This window comes from Nomascus leucogenys, chromosome 10 (assembly GCF_006542625.1).
Source record: "Nomascus leucogenys isolate Asia chromosome 10, Asia_NLE_v1, whole genome shotgun sequence".
Lineage (NCBI taxonomy): Eukaryota > Metazoa > Chordata > Mammalia > Primates > Hylobatidae > Nomascus > Nomascus leucogenys.
This window is the reverse complement of record NC_044390.1, coordinates 60,700,965-60,728,380: the sequence shown is the minus strand read 5'-3', so window position 1 is coordinate 60,728,380 and position 27,416 is coordinate 60,700,965. Positions and strand designations below refer to the sequence as shown.

The window sequence follows — 27,416 nt, the reverse complement described above, 5'->3', positions numbered from 1 at the left end:
GGGAATCAGGGTGGGGGTTGAGACTGAGGGCAGGTGAGGGTTGAGGTGTTGGGATGTAAGTTATGGGCTGGAATATTGTTAGGGGTTGGGGTCTAGGTTGAAGGTCAAGGTGTAGCCCGGGATCAGAGTACAGGTGAGAGTCGAGAAATAGGCATAGGTTGGGGTGCAGGTCGAGGGTTGGGGTACAGATCAGGGAGTAGGTATAAGTCGGGGTGGCCTGCCAAAGGGGGATGGGTATGGCGGGACCCACTCACTTTCAGGACCACGCACACAGACGCCATGCACGAAGGCCAGGTGCGCGTGGGAGACCTGGCTCATGAGGCTGGCTGTCTCGTAGAAGGCCTGTGGGGACCAGGCAGGTCAGGTGGCTGCAAAGCCGACCCCTCCCATCCCACCTCCTCCACAGACACACCCCTCCCATCCCACCTCCTCCGGCCACCTCCTCCACAGACACACCCCCAGGCCTGGCCCTGCCCACTCACCAGGGCAATGTCATGGTGACTAGGGTCCAGCACTTTGAGCACCACTCGTAGCTCCTGCCCACGGTCCCTGCCAGGCACGAGGGGGTCCTCGTCATCCATCTTGCCCTCCTCAGGGTCCCCGCTGCCCTCCACTCGCAGGCGGCCCTCATACACATTGGTCCTTGTGCCCTGGCCCAAGTGGGACAGCTGCGGGATCATGTGGCACAGAATACGGCCATGGTGAAAGTTAGCAGCTGATCTCCCAAGGCCCCCAGCACCCACATCCCCATGGGCCCTGCCCTTGCCCCGGGCCCCTTCCCTGCACCCACCTGGGTGATCTCCTTCTGGTCAACCCGGTGGAAGCTGAGCTGGCTGAGGTTGAATGTCCTGGTGCTGGCCCGAGCCCCCCGCATGATGATGAGATTGGAGGTTTCTGGGGGCAGGTGTCAAGTCATGGAGGGCGGGCCTTGGGGAGAGATGCCACATCCCACCCAGAGGTCCCCCTATCGTCGAACCTCCTGGTTGGGGCAGGCAACAGCGACGCAGAGAGAAGCAGTCATCCCCGGCCCTCAGCAAGCAGCCCTGCAAGGCAGCCCCAAGTTCCCGAACGCTGGGGAAGGACCGGCCCCAGCCCTCCAGCACGAAGGCCCCGTTCTGCTGCTCAATGGGGAACTTCCGGAGCCGCAAGCTCTGCATGCCGTCTGGTGCCTGGCAGGAGGTGGCAGAGGTGGGAGCAGTGAGCAGGGGACCAGGCAGGGAACGTATCCAGCCCTAGCCCCAGCCCCCAGCCCTGGGCTCACCTGGCTACGCTGGGCCACTGTGAGGATCAGGCGGTAGGGGTGGCTGGTGCTCCAGTGAATGAGGTACAGGCCGTCCTCGGGCCGTAGCTTGGCCTGCACAAATGGCTCCCTGGAAGGGGGTCCAGGGGTACTATCAGGCCACCTGGGGCCACTGCTGGACCCATACCCGGGAACAATGACACTCATTACCTGCTTAGAGGGCACACACACAGCTAGGACAAGTGTCAGACACAGCCACTCTTGTGGGGACACTAATTCTGGACACACAGCCACTTACATGGAGACACAATGCAGCAGCAGGCACACACCTGCTTTTTTGTTTATTTGTTTGTTTTTTTGAGACGGAGTTTCCCTCGTCACCCAGGCTGGAATGCAGTGGCGCTATCTCGGCTTATTGCAACCTCCGCCCACCCGGGTTCAAGCAATTCTCTTGCCTCAACCTCCCGAGTAGCTGCGATTACAGGTCCCTGCCACCATGCCCAGCTAATTTTTATATTTTTAGTAGAAAGGAGGTTTCACCATGTTAGCCAGCCTGATCTCAAACTCCTGACCTCAGCTGATCTGCCAGCCTCAGCCTCCCAAAGTGCTGGGATTACAGGCATGAGCCACTGTGCCCGGCTACCTGCTCTCTCTTTTTTTTTTTTTTTTTTTTTTTTTTTTTGAGACAGGGTCTTGCTCTGTTGCCCAGGCTGGAGTGCAGCGGTGCAATCTTGGCTCGCTTCAGCTTGGACTTCCCAGGCTCAAGAGATTCTCCCACCTCAGCCTCCTGAGGAGCCAGGATTACAGGTGTGTCCAGCTAATTTTTGTGTTTTCAGTAGTTAAGAGACCTTGCTACGTTGCCCAGGCTGCTCTTGAACTCCTGGGCTCAAGTGATTCTCCCACCTCGGCCTCCTAAAGCGCTGGGATTACAGGCGTGAGCCACCACACCCAGCCTACTCCTGCTCTTGTACTTGATGCCAGACAGGACCTGACAAGGTGACACACACTCCAAGATAGGAAACAGCCATCAGGAGCCGGATGGGCGCACACCCAGCCACGGCCACCACCACTCACAAGGGTGACACACGGTGGATGGCCAATCACACAAGCAAAGGACAACGATCCCAGACACAACTAATCACCCAGTGTGACAGGGTAACATAGGGGCCGGGGCATCCCAGACACAGAGGTGACACAAACATGCACTATAAGGTGTCATGGCCACATAGGTCCAGACACCTACATGTGCAGTGGCTGACACACATGGTCCCCAAACACCTGTCTGTATGGAGGCAGCACACATATAGCCTTGACAGCAGGCACAGCCACAGGCCTCACAAGGTGAAATGGCCACTTCCCCCTCCCCTGGCATCACAAGTAGGACAAGGCACAGAGAGTCACAGGGGCAGTGACCAGACAAGGAGACAGTCACGAATCATGACTTGGCAGCACACAGGACAGCCACACACACCCCTGCACCTGATGATGACGTAAGTACCGACAACTTCACACCCTCAGGCCCACAAGTCACACACAGGACTGCTGAGACAGTGACCCACAAGTTACCAGCACAGGCAGCCACCTGCAGAGGTGGAAGCATCCAACATACCCCTGAATGGTCACCAGCGTCAGGGTAACACACAGTCCCATGAAAATCACCAGTTCTGTGCAGTGACAACCTCAACACACAATGACAGTCATGGCCGGGCATGGTGGCTCATGCCTGTAATACTAGCACTTTGGGAGGCGAAGGCAGGTGGATCACCTGAGGTCAGGAGTTCGAGACTAGCCTGGCCAATCTGATGAAACCCCATCTCTACAAAAATACAAAAATTAGCCTGGCGTGGTGGCGAGCACCTGTAGTCCCAGGTAGTCAGTCGGGAGGCTGAGGCAGGAGAATCGCTTGAACCCGGGAGGCGGAGTCTGCAGTGAGCTGAGATCACGCCACTGCACTCCAGTTTGGGCGACAAAAAATAAAAAAAAATAAGACGTGCACCTACACACACACCCTGCACAGCCCCTAGGGCTCACAGTCTAGTTGGCACCCTTGGCGGTGGCCCCCAGAGCCCCCCACCCAGCACTCACAGCAGAGGTCCGTGGATCCCATCCCGGATGCTCATCACCAGCCGTGGGGGAGCCACCTCATGGCACAGGTAGTGGCTGGAGTCGGCCGTCAGGCGGAAATAGCCATCCACCAGCGACACGAAGGACAGCGCCGCAGCCCGGGAAGGCAGACTCAGCTCCTGCCAGCCAGGGGCGCATCAGGTGGGTGTCCTCCCAGCCCATGACGGCCCCTAGCCCAGTCCCCACCCTGGGCCTCACCAGGCACTTGTTGTCCTGCCGGTGGATGCTGACACTGCGCTCTTTCAGCACCACGTGGGTGATGTCCCGGAAGTCGCAGAAGTAGGCCCACAGTGGCTCCTGCGGCCTGTCCGCCGGCTGGCCAACTGCCTTGTGAGCCTTGGCCTTCTTCCCAGACAGGCTGGCTTGGAGGTTCCTGCCACTGCTACCACTAGAAGCCTGAACACCCAGCAAGTGGGGCAGAGGATGGAGAGGGCAATGCCCGTTTATACCTCCTGCACTTTCCCCTGGGGAGAGACTGGAGCCAGAAGGGCCAGGCACCAACCTGGGTTGACCTCCCAAGTCCCAGTGTCACAGGTGGGATGGAGACCCACCCCAAAAACATACACATGCTGGAAGCCGTACCCTTAGGGAGGGCAGAGAGCAGAATCCTGACCCCCTCACACCCAGGTGCCAGTCCCCAGATGAAGGGGTTCCTTGGAGGTGCAGACCCCAGAAATAAGGTCCCCAGGGGGTAAGCAGATGGAGGACCTTCTCCAAGAAACTGGCCCCAGCGGACAGGTGCCCCAGAGCCATGTGGGGAGAGGGCTCAGGTCAGCCACCCTCAGAGGCTAGGGCCAAGGATGAAAAGAGACCCCCAACCCAGCCCAACCTGAACCCCCGGGGTGGAAGAGGTACCTTACTCACCTCCTCCTTGTTCACCTCCTCCTGTACTGGCCACCACTGGATGCCACCAGTGCCTGTCACCAGCACCTCGTGGGTTGGGGGCCCAGCAGCAGACTCAGGGCCAGGGTCTGTAGGGGCCTCCCCACTGTCCCTGATATAGCAGGGCTCCCCCTCGGCCTGGGCCAGCAGCCTCAGGTGGCACACGGGCACACGCTCTGTGCCGAAGCGGGGTGCCAGCCGCTCGAGTGTGGCTAGGTATTTGACCATGACCATCTGCTGGGAGAGTCGGCCCGGCTGGAAGTCCCGCAGGAACCTGCGGAAGACGTTCCGAAGGCGCAGCCGGGTCAGGGCGCTGTGCTGACGGATATGCCGACGGAAGGAGCGCGGGATGCAGTCCTTGAAGCTGAGGGGAACACAGGGAGGGGCTGGTCAGGGACCTGGGTTGTAGGCCCAACTGGGTGACACAGGGCAAGTGGCTTAACCTCTTTGAGCCTCAGCTGCCTCATCTGGAAAACAGGCACACTAGCCAGGTGTGACTTGAGCCTGTAGTCTCAGCTACTTGGGAGGCCAAGGCGGAAGGATCGCTTGAGGTCAGGAGTTCGAAACCAGCCTGGCCAACATGATGAAACTTAGTCCGTCTCTACTAAAAATACAAAAATTAGCTGGGCGTGATGGCGGGCACCTGTAATCCCAGCTATTCGGGAGGCTGAGGAAGAAGAATCTCTTGAACCTGGGACGCAGAGGTTGCAGTGAGCCGAGATTGCGCCACTGTACTCCAGCCTAGGTGACAGAGAGAGACTGCAGCTCAGAAAAAAAAAAAAAGTAGAGGCACGGCAATATGCGAAGTCCACCCTGGCTCCCAGATGCTCAGGACACTTCCCCCTGCCTACACAGCATCCCCACCCCATTCCCAGACACCTGGTCTTCTTGGCCACCTCCTCCAGGGGGATGCCATGGCGGAGAGCGAGGTGACAGAGGTGCAGAAAGGCCATGCCCAGGCTCTCATTCTTAAAGTGGTGGATCTCCTCCTCGCTCGACAGCTCCCACAGTGATGCCACGTCATTCACAAACTCATGCTTGCCCTGGGAACAGGAAATTGAGCAGCAAGGGAGGTGTGAGAATGCGTTCCTGTCTAGCCCAGAGGTATCCAATCTTCTGGCTACCCTGGACCACAATGGAAGAAGTGTCTTGGGCCCTACATAAAATACACTAACACTAATGATAGCTGATGAGCTAAAAAAAAAAAAAATATCGCAGGCCGGGCATGGTAGCTCACGCCTATAATCCCAGCACTTTGGGAGGCCAAGGCGGGCGGGTCACCTGAGGTCAGGAGTTTGAGACCAGCCTGACCAACATGGAGAAAACTCGCCTATACTAAAAATACAAAATTAGCCGGTGTCGTGGCGCATGCCTGTAATCCCAGCTACTCAGGAGGCTGAGGCAGGAGAATCACTTGAACCCGGGAGGCAGAGGTTGCAGTGAGCCGAGATCGTGACATTGCACTCCAGTCTGAGCAACAAGAATGAAACTCCATCTCAAAAAAAAAAAAAAATCGCAGCAAAATCTCAGAATATTTTAAGACAGTTTAGGAATTTGTGTTGGGCTTCATTCAAAGCTGTCCTGGGCAGCATGCAGTCTGCAGGCCAGGGGTTGGACAAGCTTGCTCTAGCCAGAGAACTCTAATTTCCTGCGTCTCACCACCTTGAGGAGGGGAGAGACCACCATTTACTGGAAAGGCCAAATACACAGCATACACCCCTCCTCTAGTCAATCTTGTGCCTGTGGCAGATATTACTAATCAATCACAGCACTCTTTCCCCTTCAACCTGAACTCTTGGCTGGGCATGGTGGCCCACACGTGTAATCCCACACTTTGGGAGGCTGAGGCAGGTGAATCACTTGAGGTCAGGAGTTTGAGACCAGCGTGGCCAACATGGTGAAACCCTGTCTTTAGTAAAAATAGAAAAATTAGCCAGGGGTGGTGGTGGGCTTCTGTAATCTCAGCTACTTGGGAGGCTGAGGTGGGAGAATTGCTTCAACCTGGGAGGTGGAGGTTGCAGTGAGCTGAGATCACGCCACTGCACTCCAGCCTGGGCCACAGAGCAAGACTCCATTTCAAAAAAAAAAGATCCCCAGATGGCATGAGTTGAAACCTATTAGCTATATTGAATCAGGGAGGGAAATGGGGGCTCCTCAACTGCCCCTAAGTCTCCCACAAATAGTCTTGCCCCCCGAGCCCTGCTCATACCTGCTCAAAGAGGTACTCAAATGAGGCTGGGTCCAGGAGTTGCATCCCCTGTGCTGTGTGATCTGAGGATGCCTCGGTTCCTGGGGGCCCACAACGGTACACAGCCGGTTCCTGAGGATTCATGCCATGCCAGTTCCGGAAATAAAACCTGCAGGAAGGAGGGACGCAGCTGGGGCTTAGCACAGAGTCAGACCAGCTTCAGCACAGGAGGGGATGAGCTTTGCAAAGGGGTCTCCACCCACCTTATGCGGAAATATAGCATCAGACTTGCGTCTCTGGGGATCTCCAGGATGTGGTTTGGGGGCAACCAGACTTGGGCTTGAGCATCGAAGAGGGCGAAGAGATTGAAACAAGGAGGAGTGATACCTGGACCAGGGGAGAAACGAGGTCAGGGGTCACATCATGTGCTACCATCAGCCCCAAAGACCCCATGTCTGCCTTCACACTCCCTCTGAGGCCCCCTCCCTGACCTGTAGCTTCAGTCTCACGTTGCCCCTGGGCAGAGGACAGTGCATATGTTGCCCATGCTGTGGCCTCACAGGACTACATTTCCCAGCCTCCCTTGCAGCTAGGATGGGGTCAATTGCACTGGTTTCTGGCCAAAGGGCTGGGCACATTTCCAAGACTGGAAATAAATCCTCTTGCCACCTTCACCATCCGAGGTATGTTGAAGGCTTCTTGTGCCAGATGGTGAAGCTATAAGACAGAGGTGAACCATCCAACCTGTACTTGATTTTAGGTAAACCTTTTTTTTTGTTTTTTGAGATGGAGTCTTGCTGTTGCCCAGGCTGGAGAGCAGTGACGCGATCTCGGCTCGCTGCAACCTCCGCCTCCTGGGTTCAAGTGATTCTCCCGTCTCAGCCTCCTGAGTTGCTGGGATTATAGGTGTGTGCCATCACCCCGGCTAGTTTTTGTATTTTTAGAAAAGACGAGATTTTGCCATGTTGGCCAGGCTGGTCTCAAACTCCTGACCGCAGGTGATCCGCCCACCTTGGCCTCCCAAAGTGCTAGGATTACAGGCATGAGCCACTGTGCTCGGCCGATTTTAGGTAAACCTTGATTGTCTTAAGATTTGGGGGGATTGCTTATTCCTGCAGCAAAACTAATCCTAGCCTGACCCACATAACTCTACAAACTGCTGCAATTGTCCGGCATCTCCCTGAACTCCAGCCCCAAAGAAACATCCAGTCACCTCCTGGCTGTCTCCCCCTGGACATCACAGCCCCCTCCTTAGATATGCCTTGTTCCAAACAACACATCTTATCTGTGGTCGGCAAACTCCAACCTTCCCTTCCTCTGCCCATTTTTTTTTAAGGGTCAGGGTCTTTCTTTACCACCCAGGTTGCAGTGCAGTGCTGCAATCCTAGCTCACTGTAGCCTCAACCTCCAGGGCTCAAGCGATCCTCCCACCTCAGTCTCTGGAGTTGATGGGATTATGGGTATGAGCCAGGGTGTGTGGCTTCTGCCCAGTTCTTCAAACCAGGAACTTGGTCCTTATCTTCAACCTCTCCCACCCGCTCCAAAACAGATCGGTCACCAAGACCTGCTCTTCCTGCACACTCCATGTCCTGGGGATCCATCCACCACTGTCAAATGCAAACCTCAACCCCAATCCAGTCTCCAGACTTGCTGTAATTTCCCACACCAGCTACCCAGGGCATCTTTCTTTCTATTGATGTCATTTAAAAATTGTATCTGTCGGCCCGGCGCAGTGTCTCACGCCTATAATCCCAGCACTTTGGGAAGCTGAGGTGGGCGGACCACGAGGTCAGGAGATAGAGACCACCTTGGCTAACACGGTGAAACCCCGTCTCTACTAAGAAATACAAAAAATTAGCCAGGCGTGGTGGCGGATGCCTGTAGTCCCAGCTACTCGGGAGGCTGAGGCAACAGAATGGCGTGAATCCAGGAGGTGGAGCTTGCAGTGAGCGCAGACTGCGCCACTGCACTCCAGCCTGGGCGACAGAGCGAGACTCTGTTTCAAAAAAAAAAAAAAAAATTGTATCTGTCAGCTGGGTGCAGTGGCTCACGCCTGTAATCCCAGCACTTTGGGAAGCTGAGGCAGGCGGATCACGAGATCAGGACTTCAAGACCAGCCTGGCCAATATGGTGAAACCACATCTCTACTAAAAAATACAAAAATTAGCCAAGCGTGGTGGCGTGCACGTGTAGTCCCAGCTACTCAGGAGGCTGAGGCAGGAGAATTGCTTGAACACAGGAGGCAGAGGTTGCAGTGAGCTGAGATCATGCCACTGCATTCCAGCCTGGGCAACAGAGTAAGACTCCATCTCAAAAAAAAAAAAAAAAAAAAAGAAAAGAAAAAAAAATTGTATCTGTAGGGCAGGCATGGTGGCTCATGCCTGTAATCCCAGCACTTTGGGAGGCTGAGGTGGACAGATCACCTGAGGTCAGGAGTTCAAGACCAGCCTGGCCAATATGGTGAAACCCGTCTCTACTAAAAATACAAAAATTAGGCCAAGTGCAGTGGCTCATGCCTGTAATTCCAGCACTTTGGGAGGCTGAGGTGGACAGATCATCTGAGGTCAGGAGTTCGAGACCAGTTTGGCCAGCATGGTGAAATCCCGTCTCTATTAAAAAAAAAAAAAATAGCTGGACCTGGTGGCATGCACCTATAATCCCAGCTACTGGGGAGGCTGAGGCAGGAGAATTGCTTGAACCCGGGAGGCGGAGGTTGCAGTGAGCCAAGATCGTGCCACTGAGCTCCAGCCTGGGCGGCAGAGTGAGATCTAAAAAAAAAAAATTGGCTGGCCATGGTGGGGTGCGCCTTCAGTCCCAGCTACTCCGGAGGTTGACGTAGGACAATCGCTTGAACCTAGGAGGCGGAGGGTGCAGTGAGCCGAGATTGTGCCACTGCACTCCAGCCTGGCGACACAGCAAGACTGTCTCAAAAAAAAAAAAAAAAAAAAAAAAACAAATTATATCTGGCTGGGTGCAGTGGCCCACGCCTATAATCCCAGCGCTTTCGGAAGCTGAGGCAGGTGAAGCACTTGAGGTCAGGAGTTTGAGACCAGCCTGGCCACCATGGCAAAACCTCGTCTCTACTAAAAATACAAAAATTAGCTGGGTGTGCGGGTGCGCACCTGTAATCGCAGCTACTCAGGAGGCTGAGGCAAGAGAATTGCTTGAACCCGGAGGCAGAGGTTGCAGTGAGCCAAGATCACGCCGCTGCGCTCCAGCCCGGGTGAAAGAGTGAGGCTCTGTCTAAAAAAAAAATAATAAAATAATATAAATAATTTTATCTAACGCTGGGTATGGTGGCTCACATCTGTAATCCCAGCACTTTGGGAGGCTAAGGCGGGAGAATCACTTGAACCTAGGAGTTCAAGACCAGCCTAGGCAACATAGTGAGACCCCTCATCTCTAAAAAAACTAAAAATAAAATAAATTAGCCGGGTGTGGCTGGAGTGCAGTGGTGCAATCATGGCTCACTGCACCCTCGACTTACTGGGCTAAAGCAATCCTCCTGCCTCAGCCTCCCAAGGAGCTGGGACTACAGGCGCACGCCACCATGCCCAGCTGATTTTTGTAGTTTTTGTAGAGAAGGGGTCTCTCACCATTGTTGTCCAGGCTGGTCTCAAACTCCTGGGCTCAAGCGATCCTCCCACCTCAGCCTCCTGAGTAGCTGGCAGGCTGAGTAGCTCAGCCTCCAAAGTGCTGGGATTACAGACATAAGCCACTGTGCCCTGCCCTGAAGTAGTGTTTATAATTTTCATATCCTCTACAATCTAGTCTTAAATGTTATGAAATGTGGCTGGGCGTGGTGGCTCACGCCTGTAATCCCAGCACTTTGGGAGGCCAAGGGAGGTGGATCACCTGAGGTCGGGAGTTCGAGACCAGCCTGACCAACATGGAGAAACCCCGTCTCTACTAAAAATACAAAATTAGCCGGGCGTGGTGGCGCATGCCTGTAATCCCAGCTACTCGGAAGGCTGAGGCAGGAGAATTGAACCTGGGAGGTGGAGGTTGCAGTGAGCTGAGATCGTGCTATTGCACTCCAGCCCGGGCAACAGGAGCGAAACTCTCTGTCTCAAAAAAAAAAAATGTTATGAACTGTAAATGTGTGGTATTATACTGCAGATGTCCCTCTGCAATGTGCTTTTCAGGCTACAAGAGGTTATAAAGCTTCATACAGAATGATATGAGTAATTGTGGTTAAATTCCTTTTCCTGGCTGCACAGTAGTCCAGTATTCAACCAGAGTGCAGTTTACTTAGGCAGTTGCAAGGATTACAGGTGTGAGCTACGACACCTGGCCAATGTTTCGTATTTTTGTTTTTTGAGACTGAGTCTCACTCTGTCGCCCAGGCTGGAGTGCAGTGGTGCGATCTCGGCTCACTGCAACCTCCGTCTTCCAGGTTCAAGCGATTCTCCTGCCTCAGCCTCCTGAGTAGCTGGGATTACAGATGTGTGTCACCATGCCCAGCTAATTTTTGTATTTTTAGTAGAGACAGGGTTTCACCATGTTGGCCAGGCTGGTTTCAAACTCCTAACCTCAAGTGATCTGCCCGCCTCAGCCTCCCAAAGTGCTGGGATTACAGGCGTGAGCCACTGTGCCTGGCCTGAGACAACTTCTTAAAGAACGAATCAAAAATAAAAGATAAAAATAAAATAAAAAATAAAATAACTAGTTAGACTGCTTCACTCTCTGGCTTAAACCTTTCATGGCTCCCCATGCTCCCAGAGAATGCCCAACCCCTTGACCCTTGATTCTGAGTACCCCCACCCTGGCTTTTGCCTGCTATGCCCCAATTTCAATTGTTACTTCCCCTTCCAAACTCTCAAAATTGATACCCCAGTCACCCTGAAGGTCTTTCGCTTCCTCAAACAGATCAAGCTCTCCAGGCCTCCATGCATGCTGTTCCCTCTGCTGAGCGTGTTTCACATCACCCCGCACACCTGAGTCCTTTAAGAACAGTCATGGGGGCAGGCACAGTGGCTCACACCTGTAATCCCAGCACTTTGGGAGGCTGAGGCAAGTGGATCACGAGGTCAGGAGATCGAGACCATCCTGGCTAGCACAGTGAAACCCTGTCTCTACTAAAAATACAAAAAAGTAGCCAGGCATGGTGGCAGGCGCCTATAGTCCCAGCTGCTTGGGAGGCTGAGGCAGGAGAATGGTGTGAACCCGGGAGGCGGAGCTTGCAGTGAGCTGAGATCACACCACTGCACTCCTGCCTGGGCAACAGAGCAAGACTCTGTCTCAAACAAAACAAAACAAAGAATCAGCCACGGCCAGGCTCGAGGGCGCACACCTGTAATCCCAACACTTTGGGAGTCCGAGGCAGGCGGATCACTTGAGGTCAGGAGTTTAAGATCAGCCTGGCCAACATGGTGAAACTCCCGTCTCTACTGAAAATACAAAAATTAGCCAGGTGTGGTGGTGGGCACCTGTAATCCCAGCTACTCAGGAGGCTGAGGCAGGAGGATCGCTAGAACCCGGGAGGTGGAGGTTGCAGTGAGCCGAGTTTGCGCCATTGCGCTCCAGCTTGGGGGACAGAGCGAGACTTTGTCTCAAAAAAAGAAAAAATCAGTCATGGCCAGGGGGGATGGCTTGTGCCTCCCAACACTTTGGGAAGCCAAGGCGGGCAGATGGCTTGAGCCCAGGAGTTTGAGACCAGCATGGGGCAACATGGTGAGGCCCCATCTCTACAAAAAATACAAAAACGATCTGGGTGTGGTGACGTGTGCCTGTAGCCCCAGCTATTCGGGAGACTGAGGCAGGAGAATCACTTGAGCCTGGCAGGTAGAGGCTGCAATGCGTCATGATTGCACCACTGCATTTCAGCCTGGGCAACAGAGAGAGACTTTGTCTCCACAAAAGAAAAAAAAAAGACTCAGCCATCAATGGGGAGGTAGGAAGTGTTATAAAAATTGGTTACAATGCCCCCATCCAGTCATGGAAAGCTGGGAATGGGGGAGGTAAGAGGAGTTTCTGGAGGAAGGTATATGTAACCAAAGCCGCCTTAGAAAGGCCTTCCCTTGGCTGGGCATGGTGGCTCACGCCTGTAATCCAACTACTTAGGAGGCTGAGGCAGGTGGATCACTTGAGGTCAGAAGTTCGAGACCAGCCTGGCCAACATGGCAAAACTCCAGCTCTATTAAAAATACAAAAACTAGCCAGGAGTGGTGGTGCATGCCTGTAATCCCAGCTACTCAGGCGGCTGAGGCAGGAGAATGGCTTGAACCTGGGACGTGGAGGTTGCAGTGAGCCGAGATCACACCCTGCACTCCAGGCTGGGTGACAGAGCAAGACTCTGTTTCAAAAATTAAAAAAGGCCAGGTGCAGTGGCTCATGCCTGTAATCCCAACACTTTCAGAGGCTGAGGTGGGCAGATCACCTGAGGTCAGGAGTTCAAGACCAGCCTGGCCAACATAGTGAAACCCCGTCTCTATTAAAAATACAAAATGTAGCCAGGCATGGTGGCAGGTGCCTGCAATCCCAGATACTCAGGAGGCTGAGGCAGGAGAATTGCTTGAACCTGGGAGGTGGAGGCTGCAGTGAGCTGAGATCGCGCCATTGTACTCCAGCCTGGGCAACAAGAGTGAAACTCCATCTCAAAGAAAAAAAAAAAAAGAAAGGCTTTCCCTCCTCCAGCAGAGAAAATTGCACTTCCAGATATATCTACTACAGACTTTCTTTTTTTCTTTTTTTTGAGATGGAGTCTCGCTCTGTCCCAGGCTGAAGTGCAGTGGCGCAATCTCAGCTCACTGCAACCTCCACCTCCCAGGTTCAAGTGATTCTCCGGTCTCAGCCTCCCGAGTAGCTGGGACTACAGGCATGTGCCACCATGCCTGGCTAGTTTTTTGTTTTGTTTTGTTTTGTTTTTTGTATTTTTAGTAGAGGCGGGGTTTCACTGTGTTAGCCAGGATGGTCTCGATCTCCTGACCTCGTGATCTGCCCGCCCTGGCCTTCCAAACTGCTGGGATTACAGGTGTGAGCCACCGTGCCCGGCCCAATTTTCTTTTTTTAATGACACAGGGTCTCACTCTGTCACCCAGGCTGGAGTGCAGTGGTGTGATCTCAGCTCACTGCAACCTCCATGTCCCAGGTTCCAGTCATTCTCCTGCCTCAGCTGCCTGAGTAGCTGGGATTACAGGCGCGTACCACCACACCCGGCTAGTTTTTGTATTTTTAGTAGAGCTGGAGTTTTGCCATGTTGGCCAGGCTGGTCTCAAACTTCTGACCTCAAGTGATCCACCAGCCTCAGCCTCCCAAAGTGCTGGGATTACAGGCATGAGCCACCATGCCCAGGCCTGACTCCTTTTTTAATGACACTGGGTCTCACTCTGTCACCCAGGCTGGGGTGCAGTGATGCAACCATACCTCATTGCAGGCTTGAACTCCTGGGCTCAAGCGATCCTCTTGCCTCAGGCTCTCAAGTTGCTGGGACTACAGGCATGCACCACCATGCCTGGCTAATTTCTAAAAATTATTTTGTTGAGACAAGGTCTCCCTATGTTGCCCAGGCTAGTCTCCAGCTACTGGCCTCAAGCAATCCTCCTGCCTGGGCCTCCTCAAATACTGGGATTACATGTGTCAGCTACTGCACCTGGCCAAGTTTTCTGATTTATTATATTTCTTGCTGTCTTCCCTACTAAAATTTCAGCTCTACAAAGGCAGTGATTTGCAGCTGCCACACAGTAGATGCTTACAAAATGTTCGCCGAATGAACGGGTGGATGGATGGATTGATGGATGGATGGATGGATGGATGGATGGATAGATGGATCAATGGGTGGGTGGATGGATGGGTGGGTGGGTGGATGGATGGGTGGGTGGTGGATGGGTGGGTGGGGGTGGATGGGGGTGGGGGGGTGGGTGGGTGGATGGATGGGTGGGTGGTTGGATGGATGGGTGGGTGGGTGGATGGATGGATGGGTGGGTGGGTGGATGGGTGGGGGGGGGATGGGGGTGGGTGGGTGGATGGATGGGTGGGTGGGTGGATGGGTGGGTGGATGGATGGGTGGGTGGGTAGATGGATGGTGGGTGGATGGGTGGTGGATGAATGGGTGGGTGGGTGGATGGATGGGTGGGTAGGTGGATGGGTAGATGGATGGATGGATGGGTGGGTGTGTGGATGGATGGATGGATGGATGGATGGATGGATGGATGGATGGATGAATAGATCGATGGGTGGATGGGTGGGTGGATGGGTGGATGAGTGGATGGATGAATGGGTGGGTGGATGAATGGGTGGGTGGTTGAATGGGTGGGTGGGTGGATGGATGGGTGGGTGATTAGGAGGGTGGATGGATGGGTGGATGGATGCATGGGTGGACGGGTGGGTGGATGGGTGAGTGGATACACGGCTGGGGCCCAGCTGCTGCTTGCACACCCACCCCAGTCCCCATGGTGCCAATGCCCCAGACTCACCAACTTTATGTGCAATGTGGATGCAGACTTCCTCAGCTGTCAGCGATGACTCACTGAAAGTGACCCAGGGCTCCCCACCGCCTGGACCAGCCCAGTGCAGAAGCACCTTCAGGCCCCCCATGGCAGCCATGGGCTGGGCTCCATCCCCAACAGGTTTGCTGCCCCTGGCCGTCCCCCAGTGGCGCAGAGGCATGCTCCTGGCAGCTGGCTCAGCTGGAAAGGGGACAATCTGTCAGCTCCCAAGTCTCAGCCCAGAGACCCCTGTTAGCTCCTCAACCTTCCACCCACCCCAGCTGAGGTCCGAGGGGAAGATTCTAGGCTCCCATCTTGGCGTGAGGGGAAGATCCTAGGCTCCCATCTTGACATGACATTAGAGACCCGATTCCCTCTCTGAGTCTCGTTTTCCACATTTGTTGGACAGGGTTGGGGTATGCATCCCCACCTAGATCTCTCATCAACGATACCACTGAACCCTCCTCTCTTTCCACAAATTGACACAGACATAAAAATCTGCTCTGGCCAGGTACAGTGGCTCATGCCTCTAATCCCAAAACTTTGGGATGTTGAGGCAAGAGGATCTCTTGAGCCCAGGAGCTCGAGACCAGCCTAGGCCATAGAACAAGACCCTGTTTCTACAAGACGTTTTATTTTATTTTATTTTATATTTTATTGTATCTTATCTTATCTTATCTTATTGATGGAGTTTGACTCTTGCTGCCCAGGCTGGAGTGCAATGGTGCGATCTTGGCTCACCACAACCTCCGCCTCCTGGGTTTAAGTGATGCCCCTGCCTCAGCCTCCTGAGTAGCTGGCGCTTGCCACCACACTGAGCTAATTTTTGTATTTTTAGTAGAGACGGGGTTTTGCCATGTTGGCCAGGCTGGTCTTGAACCTCTGACCTCAGGTGATCCACCCGCCTTGGCCTCCCAAAGTGCTGGGATTACAGGCGTGAGCCACTGTGCCTGGCCTCTACAAGAAATTTTTAAAATTTAGCCAGGCGTGGGGGCGCACAACTGTAGTCCAAGCTACTCAGGAGGCCGAAGTAGGAGGATCTCCTGAGCCCAGGAGTTGGAGGCTGCAGTGAGCAGTGATCGCACCACTGCATTCCAGCCTGGGTGACAGAGTGAGACCCTGACTCTAAAAATATAAATAAATAAATAAATAAATAAATAAATAAATAAAATATATAAAAAGGGCCAGGCGCGGTGGCTCATGCCTGTAATCCCAGCACTTTGGGAGGCCAAGGTGGGCAGATCACGAGGTCTGGAGATTGAGACCATCTTGACCAACATGGTGAAACCCCATCTCTACTAAAATACAATAAATAAATAAAAAGTAAAATAAAAAATCTGCTCTTAACCCACCTCCCCAAAATAACCAGACAGGCCGGTGTGGTCAAACAGACCTGAGGGCGAGTCCTGGAGCTCCCTGTGTCAACTCAAGCAAGCCACTTAGCAGTTCTGGGCCTCAGTTTCCCCATCTGGAAAAGGGAGGTCCTCAGAGTGTTGCCATCAAAAGATGGTTGTAATGTTTCAATATAGTTCCGCATATTACACATTCAGCACAGACTCTGATTCAGGCACACACAAAAAGAACAAATATGACTAAACCAAGAATAGCATAATTGTTATTAGTTTCATCGTGGTGATGGCCTCTTTCAGGCCACAATTCTCCTCTCCCACATGTACCCCCATGAGTGACCTCAGTCCCTGTTGACTCTCCAAAGCCTAGGAGAGTTTATGTCCAGCTCCATCCCCCCAGTCCAGGGCCTGAGCCTCCTGAGGGCGCCAGTATGGAAGTGGAGGGGCTGTAAGTTCCACCCATGTTGCTGGTTTCCTCATCTGGAAAATGGGCATGTAACAGTGTCTACCTCAAAGGGCTGCTGGGAGGATTCAACGCGAGGCAGAGAAAGTGCCTGGTATACGGTAAGCGCTTAATTAGCGTTTGCCATTAATACCTATTCATGTTATAGATGAGATCCTGGGGATGGGGCTTTCGCGGAGCCTACTTCCTCCTTCCTCCTTTCTCGTCCCCACTGGACCTGGACCCAGCTTTGAAGACGGGGTCGGAGTGAGGTTTGCAACTGGGGAGGCTGCACGCCCCCATGTCCTCCCCCCAAAACCTCTAAACCCGGCCGGCAAGGGCGGGAACTGGGATGAGCACCCACCAGGCATCGGAGCAGTCCCGAGGCACCAGGTGCTCCCATCCAAGTGCAGCCTGTCAAGCGCAGCCAGTCCCCGAGCCTCCTTCCTGAGGACCTCCGGCCGCGCCCCTTCCGCGCCCGCATCCAGACTCACCCTTCCGGGGGAACACAAGCTCGAACCCGGACCCCGCCCCCCGCCCCGCGGGCAGCTGCTACTTGTCCCCCGCCGAGACGCCTCCTCCCATTGGCCGCCTGAAACGCGCACGCCCATTGGCAGCTGCTCTGTTCTCCTCGCACGTCACCATTGGAAGTTTTTTTGTTTTTTTTTTTTCTGCCATGGTGGCGGCACCCTGATTGGTCCTGGGGCTCACTCGTCGCTCAGCCGCAATTGGCTGAGTCGGCACCCAGATGCGCTGTCGCTTCTGCTATTGGCTAGCAGACGGTAGACGGAGACGTGGGAGGGGCTTGCGAGAGGCGGGCTGGAGAGCGAAGTATGTGGGCAACGCGGCCGGATCCCGGAGTTCCCCTGTGTGCAGTGGAATTGGGTCAGGCGTGTACGGTCCTGACCCTAGGACACAGCTGCATGTCCTCACCTCGGTGTTCAAAGCTGCACCGGCCACCATTCAACCCTCCGACGCTCTGCCCTGTGGCTTCCCCGTTCCATCTGGTCCTGTCTCCTTTCCCTCGTTTCTACCTGGCCGACTCCACCCTGCTGACTGAAATTCCCCCTCTTTCACTCCTGGGAGGCATTCCTCGCCCACCTGCTCCTGTCCTTTTCCTCATCACCTGCAGCCCTGTCCTCTGAAGCTCCCTAGCGGTCAGGGTAGCAGCTTGGACAACCCACCAGACGTGAATTCAAATCTCCACTCCGCAAGTCTTGCCCATTTGCTGAGAAGCCTACAGCCAGAGCGTTTCACATACATTATCTCATTTGATCCTAGCAGCAACTCCCTGTGTGGCGGCTCTTATTATCACAGAGGAAGAAACTCAGGCATGAAGAGGTAACAAAGACCGTCCTCTGACCCTTCTTCTGTGACATACCATAACCACTCCTTGACTTTGTCTTTCACCTGCCCAGCCAAGTCTTAGCAAAGAAGCCTATTAAATCATCCGCTCATCCTTGATATCTGATCAAGTTCCTCATCTTCCACTTTTTTTTTTTTTTTTTTAAGATGGAGTTTCGCTCTTATCGCCCAGGCTGGAGTGCAATGGTGCGATCTCGGCTCACCGCAACCTCAGACTCCCGGGTTCAAGCAATTCTCCTGCCTCAGCCTCCCGGGTAGCTGGGACTACAGGCGCCCGCCACCACGCCCGGCTAATTTTTGTATTTTTAGTAGAGACAGGGTTTCACCATCTTGGCCAGGCTGGTCTCGAACTCCTGACCTCGTGATCCACCCTCCCAAAGCGCTGGGATTACAGGCGTGAGCCACCGCGCCCGGCCCTTTTGTTGTTAAATTTTGTGGCTAATTTTTAAATTTTTGTAGAGATGGGGTCTGGCTATGTTGCCCAGGCTGGTCTTGAACTTCTGGCCTCAAGCGATTGTCCTGCCTTGGCCTTCCAAAGTGCTGGGATTACAGATGTGAGCCAAGACACCCAGCTCCATGGAGTCGGTCTTAACTGCCATGGCCAAGGGACATGTGGCTGCTTCTCTCTGAGTCAGAATATATGGGTAAAAAGCCTCCTCACAGGGCAGCTGTGGACATTCAGTATGAAAATGCTGAAAGAGGCCGGGCGCGGTGGCTCACGCCTGTAATCCCAGCACTTTGGGAGGCCGAGGCGGGCGGATCACGAGGTCAGGAGACCGAGACCATCCTGGCTAACACAGTGAAACCCCATCTCTACTAAAAATACAAAAAATTAGCCGGGCGAGATGGCGGGTGCCTGTAGTCCCAGCTACGCGGGAGGCTGAGGCAGGAGAATGGCGTGAACCCTGGGGGGCAGAGCCTGCAGTGAGCCGAGATCGCGCCACTGCACTCCAGCCTGGGCGACAGAGAGACTCTCTCAAAAAAAAAAAAAAAAAAAAAAAGAAAAGAAAAAAAGAAAAAGAAAATGCTGAAAGAGATCGGGCATGGTCTCTTTCACACCTGTAATCCCAGCACTTTGGGAGGCCGAGGCGGGCGGATCACCTGAGGTCAGGAGTTCGAGACCAGCCTGGCCAACATGGTGAAACCCTGTCTCTACTAAAAATACAAAAATTAGCTGGGCGTGGTGGTGGGCACCTGTAATCCCAGCTACTCAGGAGGCTGAGGCAGGAGAATCGCTTGAACCTGGGAGGCGGAAGTTGCAGTGAGCCGAGATCGCACCATTGCCCTTCAGCCTGGGCAACAAGAGCTAAACTCTGTCTCAAAAAAAAAAAAAAAGAAAAAGGAAAAGAAAATGCTGGTAGAGGCCGGGCGCAGTGGCTCACGCCTGTAATCCCAGCAATTTGGGAGGCCGAGGCGGGCGGATCATGAGGTCAGGAAATCCTGGCTAACGCCGTGAAACCCTGTCTCTACTAAAAATACAAAAAATTAGCCGGGCGTAGTGGCGGGCACCTGTAGTCCCAGCTACTCCGGAGCCTGAGGAAGGAGAATGGCGTGAACCTGGGAGGCGGAGCTTGCAGTGAGCTGAGATTGCACCAGCGCACTCCAGCCTGGGCGATAGAGCGAGACTCTGTCTCAAAAAAATAAAAATAAAATAAAAATGCTGATAGAGACTTGGCCTGGCTGGGTGCAGTGGCGCATCCCTATAAACCTAGCACTTTGGGGAGCTAAGGCAGGCGTACTGTCTGAGCCCAGTTCAAGACCAACCTGGGCAATATAGCAAGACTCCCTCTCTACCCAAAATAAAAAAATTAGTCTAAAGTATGAGAAGTATGAGAATCGCTCGAGTCCAGGAGGTGGAGTTGCAGTGAGCCAAGATCGCGCCACTGCACTCCAGCTTGGGCTACAGAGTGAGACTCCATCTCGTGGGGGGACAAAAATTAGTTAGTCCCAACTACTCCGGAGGCCAAGGTGGGAGGATTGTTTGAGCCCAGGAGGTTGAGGCTACAGTGAGCCGTGATCACACCACTGCACTCCAGCCTGGGCAACTTGACCTCCTGGGCTCTGCTTTATTTTCTTCAGAGTCCTTATTGCAACCTGACATTTCATGGGAAGTTTTTTTTTTTTTTTTTTAATGAGACGGAGTCTTGCTCTGTTGCCCAGGCTGGAGTGCACTGGCACGATCTTGGCTCATTGCAACTTCTGCCTCTCAGGTTCAAGCAATTCTCCTGCCTCAGCACCCCTAGTAGCTGGGATTACAGGCGTGCACCACCACGCCTGGCTAATTTTTGTATTTTTAATAGAGATGGGGTTTCGCCAGGTTGGCCAGGCTGGTCTCGAACTCCTGACCTCAGGTGATCCACCCGCCTTGGCCTGCCAATGTGCTGGGATTACAGATGTGAGCCACCGTGCCCAGCTGGGTTTCTCTTCTTTCTTTCTTTCTTTTTTTTTTTTTTGAGACAGAGTCTCACTCTGTTGCCCAGGCTGGAGTGCAGTGCTGTGATCTCAATTCACTGCAGTCTCAACTTCCCAGATTCACCATTTGCAATCTTCCACCTCAGCCTCCCGAGTAGCTGGGACTACAGATGTGCATCATCACGCCTGGGTAACATTTTTTTTTTTTTTTTGAGACAGAGTCTCGCTCTGTCACCAGGCCGAAGTGCAGTGGCACGATCTCGGCTCACTATAATCCCTGCCTCCCAGGTTCTAGCGATTCTCCTGCCTCAGCCTCCAGAGTAGCTGGGATTACAGGCACGTGCCAACACAGCCAGCTAACTTTTTTGTATTTTTTACTAGAGATGGGGTTTCACCATGTTGGCCAGGATGGCCTCAATCTCCTGACCTCATGATCCTCTTGCCTCGGCCTCCCAAAGTGCTGGGATTACAGGCATGAGCCACCGCGCCCGGCCGCCTGGCTAACTTGTGTGTGTGTGTATTTTTTATAGAAATGGGCTTCCACCAACCCCGTCTCTACTAAAAATACAAAAATTAGCCGGGCGTGTTGGCGGGTGCCTATAATCCCAGCTACTTGGGAGGCTGAGGCAGGTGAATCACTTGAACCCAGGAGGCGGAGTTTGCAGTGAGCCGAGATCGCGCCACTGCACTCAAGCCTGGGCGACAGAGTGAGACTCTATCTCAAAAAAAACAAGAAAAGAAAAGAAAAAAATGGGTTTTCACCATGTTGCCCAGGCTGGTCTCAAACTGCTGGACTCAAATGTCCTCCCGCCTTGACCTCCCAAACTGTTGGGATTACAGGCGCGTGCCACCACAACCGGCTAATTTTTTAGTATTTTTTAGTAGGGACAAGGTTTCACCATGTGGACCAGGAAGGCCTTGATCTCCTGACCTCGTGATCCTCCCGCCTTGGCCTCCCAAAGTGCTGGGATTACAGGTGTGAGCCACCTCGCCTGGCCGGCTGGCTAACTTTTGTATGTGTGTATTTTTTTAGAAGTGGGTTTTCACCATGTTGCCCAGGCTGGTCTCAAACTGCTGGGCTCAAGTGGTCCTCCCGCCTTGACCTCCCAAACTGCTGGGATTACAGGCATGAGCCACCGCACCCAGCCCCCGGGAAGTTTCTTTGAGTACAAGTTCTATTGCCTGTCTGCGGTTCTAGGACCGCACCAGAAAGAGGTCTGTCTGGTTGTCTGCTGTGCCCTCAGCGCCTGAGATTGTGCATCGAGCCCAGTAGGTGGCTTAAGAAGCCAGCGCTGAGGGGAATGAATGGCCTGGGAGCCAGGAATCCCTGGCTGTTGTCCTACCTGCTGCGGGAGAGCTGGTCGTGAGCTTCCTCTCTGTCGCCGCCTGGAGTACAATACCTGGAAGCCAAGAGTGCCACATTTTTCTTTTTTCTTTTTTCTTTTTTTGAGAGAGGGGGTTTCGCTCTTGTTGCCCAGGCTGGAGTGCAGTGGCGCAATCTCGGCTCACCACAACCTCTGCCTCCCGAGTTAAAGCGATTCTCCTGCCTCAGCCTCCCGAGTAGCTGGGATTACAGGCATGTGCCACCATGCCCGGCTACTTTTTTGTATTTTTAGTAGAGATGGGGTTTCTCCATGTTGGTCAGGCTGGTCTTGAACTCCCGACCTCAGGTGATCCACCCACCTCAGCCTCCCAAAGTGCTGGGTAATACAGGTGTGAGACACCGTGCCTGGCCTAGAGAGTGCCAGATTTTTCAACAGCCATCAGGGTGATGCTCCATGATTAGACGCTAGAACACAGTGGGCCGAGTGGGCCTGGGACCCGGTGTTCCCCGCTCCCAAAGGAACTAGCAGGAAATGCCACATGAGGCGACTAATAATAACAATGCTAGTCATACTCCCAGTAACAATAATTAATTCTAACAATGAGCTGGTGCGGTGGCTGGCACCTGTAATCCCAGCACTTTGAGAGACAGAGGCAGGAGGATCGCTTGAACCCAGGAGTCCCAGACCAGCCTGGGCAACATAGTGAAACCTCGTGTCTACAAAAAAATTAAAAAATTATCTGGGCATGGTGATACACGCCTGTAGTCCCAGCTACTAGGGAGGCTGGGGTGGGAGGATCGCTTGAGTCCACAGGTGGAGGTTGCAATGAGCTGTGATTGCACCACTGCACTCCAGCCTGGGCAACCGAGCAAGACCCTGTCAAATAAATAAATAAATAAATAAATAAATAAATAAATAAATAACTCTGACATTTTCCCAGCCTGGACACTGGGCCGAGGGTGGGTATTTAGCCATCTCTGAGTCCTCCCAGCTTCTTTTCTTTTTTGAGATGGAGTCTCACTCTGTTGCCCAGGCTGGAGTGCAGCGGCGTGATCTCAGCTCACTGCAATCTCCGCCTCCCAGGTTCATGCCGTTCTCCTGCCTCAGCCTCCCCAGTAGCTGGGACTACAGGCGCCTGCCACCATACCTGGCTAATTTTTTGTATTTTTATTTTTTAATTATTTATTTATTTATTTATTTATTTTTTGAGACGGAGTCTTGCTCTGTTGCCCAGGCTGGAGTGCAGTGGCGCAATCTCGGCTCACTGCAAGCTCCGCCTCCCGGGTTCGCACCGTTCTCCTGCCTCAGCCTCCCCAGTAGCTGGGACTACTGGCGCCCGCCACCATGCCCAGCTAATTTTTTGTATTTTTAGTAGAGACGGGGTTTCACCGTGGTCTCGATCTCCTGACCTCATGATCCGCCCGCCTCGGCCTCCCAAAGTGCTGGGATTACAAGCGTGAGCCACCGCGCCTGGCCATTTTTTGTATTTTTAGTAGAGACGGGGTTTCACCGTGTTAGCCAGGATGGTCTCAATCTCCTGACCTTGTGATCTGTGCTCCTCGGCCTCCCAAAGTGCTGGGATTACAGGCGTGAGCCACTGCGCCCAGCCTCTTCTCAGTTTATTTGCAAGTGGTATCAGTACCCCCACTTGACAATTGAAGAAAAGAGGCTAAGGAGGCTGTTTTGCCAAGGCCTGGGGCCTCCTGCCCAAACTCAGACCTGGTCCATAAGGGAGGCCCCAGACCCCACACGTGACTAACAGGAGGGGGTTTCCCAGGACTGAGGGGGTTCCCCAATGGGGGGCTTTCCATGCTAAAATTGGGACAGTCTTGGGCAAGCCAGGACAGTTGGCCACGCCACTACAGTGGGTTTCTCGGAAGGAACAAAAGCTGGGGGCTTCCCCTGGCTCTGCAAGGGCTGCAGGGAGGGGCCTCCTCAGAGCCCCCGGGACCTGCGAAAAGCCAAGAGTTGATGGATTAAAAGTAAAATACCTTTGTGTTTTCATGAGTGAGAGAGTTCAAGGAACAGCCAGTCTCCTCCTCAAAACAACCATGAGATGGCTTTCCTGGGAAATCTTTTTTTTTGAGACGCAGTTTTTCACTCTTGTCGCCCAGCCTGGAGTACAATGGCATGATCTCAGCTCACTGCAACCTCCGCCTCCTGGGTTCAAGGGATTCTCCTGCCTCAGCCTCCTGAGTAGCTGGGATTACAGGCACCTGCCACCACGCCCAGCTAATTTTTGTATTTTTTGTAGACACGGGGTTTCACCATCTTGGCCAGGCTATCTCAAACTCCTGACCTCAGGTGATCCACCTGCCTTGTTCTCCCAAAGTGCTGGGATTACAGGCATGAGGCTACCACGCCCAGCCTCCTGGGAATCTTTCCACAAAAATTCTATGCTCCTTTGGGCACTTGTGTGAACCTGTGTTCTCTGGAAAATTCTCAGGAGCAGCCCCAAATGAGACACTTGGTGCTGGCCTGAGAGGATACAGAGGAGTAACTTACATACATGAAGGCTGGCACCAGACGGGCTGAGTTCAAGTCCCAGCTCCATCATTGTGATCCTGGGCGGTCCCTTAACCTCACTGTGCCTCAGTTTCCTCCTCTGCAAGATGTGACTATTTAGTCCCAAACCCAGAGGCATGTCAGGGGCATCAAATGAGTTAATACACTTCATTAGCCAGGTGTGGTGGCGCACACCTGTACAGGAGGCTGAGGCAGGAGAATCACTTGAACCTGGGAGGTGGAGGTTGCAGTGAGCCGAGATTGGGCCACTGCACTTTAGCTTGGGCAGCAGAGCAAGACTCGGTCTCAAAAAAAAAAAAAAAAGGACTGGTGGTGGATAGCCAGATGCAGTGTGTGTCTCTTGGCTGTAATTTGAGCTACTCAGGAGGTTGAGGCAGGAGAATCACTTGAGCCCAGAGGTTAGAGGCTGCAGTGAGCTATGATTGTGCCAATGCACTCCAGCCTGGGTGACAGAGTGAGACTCCGTTTCACAAAATACAAACAAAACCTTCAATAACAAGGAATGCAGTATTTTGAAAAACTGAAATTAACACCAAAATGTCTATGATGAACAAAAATTATTATTATTATTTTTGAGACGGAGTCTCACTCTGTTGCCCAGGCTGGAGTGCAGTGGCGCGATCTTGGCTCACTGCAACCTCGGCCTCCTGGGTTCAAGCGATTCTCCCGCCTCAGCTTCCCGAGTAGCTGGGATTACAGGCACGTGCCACCACACCCGGCTAATTTTTGTATTTTTAGTAGAGACAGGGTTTCACCACGTTGGTCAGGCTGGTCGCGGACTCCTGACCTTGTGACCCGCCCTCTTCGGGCTCCCAAAATGCTGGGATTACAGGCGGGAGCCACTGCGCCCGGCTCAAAAATTAAAATTTTTACGCAGCAGGGCACACTGGCCTGTAGTCCCAACACTTTGGGAAGTCGAGGGGGGCAGACTGCTTTAGCTCAGTTCAAATCCAGCCTGAGCAACGTGGAGAGAACCCTGTCTCTGAAAAATAAAGAGATCTTGGAAGGTGTGCGAGGCTCATTCAGGGCTCCAGGAGTCTCCCTGCAGCTCCTACCTGCCGTTCTCACACATACACAAAACACTAAGGAAAGTTACTAGATTTGCAGCTCACTCCTGCCCCCTGGTGGTGATCGGCTTGGGCACAACAGCATTCCAGGGTTTTTTATCCAGTGCTTTTGCAAATGTTTCCTGAAGGTCCCCTTTCTGGCACTGTGCATGTTGCAAGAAAAAGTCCGTGCTCTGGTGGCACCCACAGTACATGGGAGGTGACAATACACAGGTCTGTGCAAAGAAGGACATGTGAGGCAAGTTTGGTGGCCGAGCATGAGGGCAATTAAAGTAGGTTAAGGAAGGCCTCAGAGAAGTGGCATTGATCTGTGGTCTGAGTGACAAGGAATCCCCTCAGAGGTGATATCCCCCTGGAGAGGTGGGCATACGTCTCTACTGGATCGGAGGTATTTCATGTCTTAAACTGATGTGAACCTAGGTATTTATTGTACTTTGATCTTAGCTCACTGCAGCCTTGACCTCCCAGGCTCAAGCAATCCTCCTTTCTTAGCCTCCCAAGTATCTGTAACTACAGGCGCGCCCCACTGCGCCCAGCACTGCACTTTTTTTTTTTTTTTTTTTGAGATAAGAGTGTTTGTCACCCAGGCTGGAGTGCAGTGGCGTGACCTTGGCTCACTGCAACCTCTACCTCCCAGGTTCAAGCAATTCTCCTGCCTCAGCTTCCTGAGTAGCTAAGACTACAGGCATGCGCCACCATGCCTGGCTAATTTTTGTGTTTTTAGTGCAGACTGGGTTTCGCCACGTTAGCCAGGCTGGTCTTGAACTCCTGGGCTCAAGTGATCCTCCTGCCTCGGCCTCCCAAAGTGTTGGGATTACAGGTGTGAGCCATGCCTGGCCATGCACTCTTCAAGACTTTTCCTGTGGCAGAAATATTTTGTGACTTTTGCAGAGGGCCAGCAAGTGCCAAGGTCCCCGTTCAGAGAATCTGAGTGCCAGGTGACAGTTGTCTGAACCATTACCTCACTTGTCCCCCTCACTACAGCCTGGAGGGCACTAATACGACGTTAACCTTAAGAGCAGGGACACTGAGGCTCAGCGCATCACCCAAGGCCACACGAAGAGAAATTTCAAATGCTCAAGGGCCAGCATGGAGCTGGGGACAACAGGGCAGGGAGGTAACAGGCAGATGGTGCTGGGGCCTGGTCAGTTGCAGGGAGGACTTCGGCTTCTGCTCCCAGGGAGGGGAGTCCTTCCAGGCTTTTGAGCAGAGGTGGGACATGCCCTGACCCTGGTGTTCACAGGTACCCTCTAGCTGCTGCCCGTTCGGGGGCTGGCTTGTAGTGGGGAATGGGAAGGAGGCTGGGGCAGGAATTACAGCCAGAGGCGATGGGGACCTGGAGGCCATAGGGACAAAAGGCAGTGGTCAGAATCAAGAAGTGTTTGGGGGGGCCAGGTGCGGTGGCTCACACCTGTAATCCCAGCACTTTGGGAGGCCAAAGTGGGAGGATCACCTGAGGTCAGGAGTTCAAGACCAGCGTAGCCAACATGGTGAAACCCCATGTCTACTAAAAATACAAAAAATTAGCCAGGTGTGGTGACAGGCGCCTGTAATCCCAGCAGGAGGCTGAGGCAGGAGAATCACTCGAACCTGGGAGGCAGAGGTTGTAGTGATCCGAGATTCCACCACTGCACTCCAGCCTGGGCAATAGCTAGACTCTCAAAAAAAAAAAAAAAAATCTGTTTGGGGGCAGCGCTGGCCATAGGGTGGGGAGATATAGTCCAGGATGCTGCTCCAAAAGGTGGTAGGAAGCTGGAAAGGCGTGGGGTGCAGGCAGGTGGGCCAGATCCACAAAACCCTAGGGAACATGACTTGGTTTGCAGATCACTACTGCCCTCTGGTGGTGATCAGCTTGGGCCACCCTGCCTTCTGGAGGTCCAAGTAGGGACAAGGGAGTGGGTGGGTGAGACTGAAGGTTGGGGGCTTTCCAAGTTGTGGAACAGCATGTGTGAGGCGAGGACCCACGATGGCTGGTGGGCAAAGGACCAGAGAAGCACAGCTCAGCCCCCAATATCCCACCAGGTTTCCCTCCCACCTACAAGAGATGGGCTGCCTGAACGGCCCTCCCAG

The 27,416-nt window shown here is 53.4% G+C and overlaps 1 protein-coding gene across 8 annotated transcripts in view; it reads right to left on the bottom strand.

The window, feature by feature from the left end:
- Positions 1 to 17,210, bottom strand: part of TYK2 (tyrosine kinase 2) — a 28,195-nt gene extending 10,985 nt beyond the window's left edge. For 2 of the 8 annotated variants that reach the window (XM_030820879.1, XM_030820880.1), the window contains exons 1-13: positions 17,016 to 17,209; positions 14,849 to 15,061; positions 6,698 to 6,821; positions 6,456 to 6,603; positions 5,126 to 5,289; positions 4,229 to 4,610; positions 3,563 to 3,760; positions 3,326 to 3,483; positions 1,262 to 1,370; positions 977 to 1,169; positions 791 to 894; positions 483 to 668; positions 255 to 342 (exon numbers count right to left, since the gene is read on the bottom strand). In XM_030820879.1, coding sequence (XP_030676739.1) covers positions 255 to 342; positions 483 to 668; positions 791 to 894; positions 977 to 1,169; positions 1,262 to 1,370; positions 3,326 to 3,483; positions 3,563 to 3,760; positions 4,229 to 4,610; positions 5,126 to 5,289; positions 6,456 to 6,603; positions 6,698 to 6,821; positions 14,849 to 15,061; positions 17,016 to 17,022 — 2,074 coding nt within the window. In that variant the 5' untranslated portion in view covers positions 17,023 to 17,209. Of the gene's footprint in view, positions 1 to 254; positions 343 to 482; positions 669 to 790; positions 895 to 976; positions 1,170 to 1,261; positions 1,371 to 3,325; positions 3,484 to 3,562; positions 3,761 to 4,219; positions 4,611 to 5,125; positions 5,290 to 6,455; positions 6,604 to 6,697; positions 6,822 to 14,848; positions 15,062 to 16,253; positions 16,419 to 17,015 lie in introns of all 8 variants that reach the window. The other 6 variants (XM_030820881.1, XM_030820882.1, XM_030820883.1 and 3 more) reach the window with 6 other exon arrangements.
- Positions 17,211 to 27,416: the final 10,206 nt, after the last annotated feature.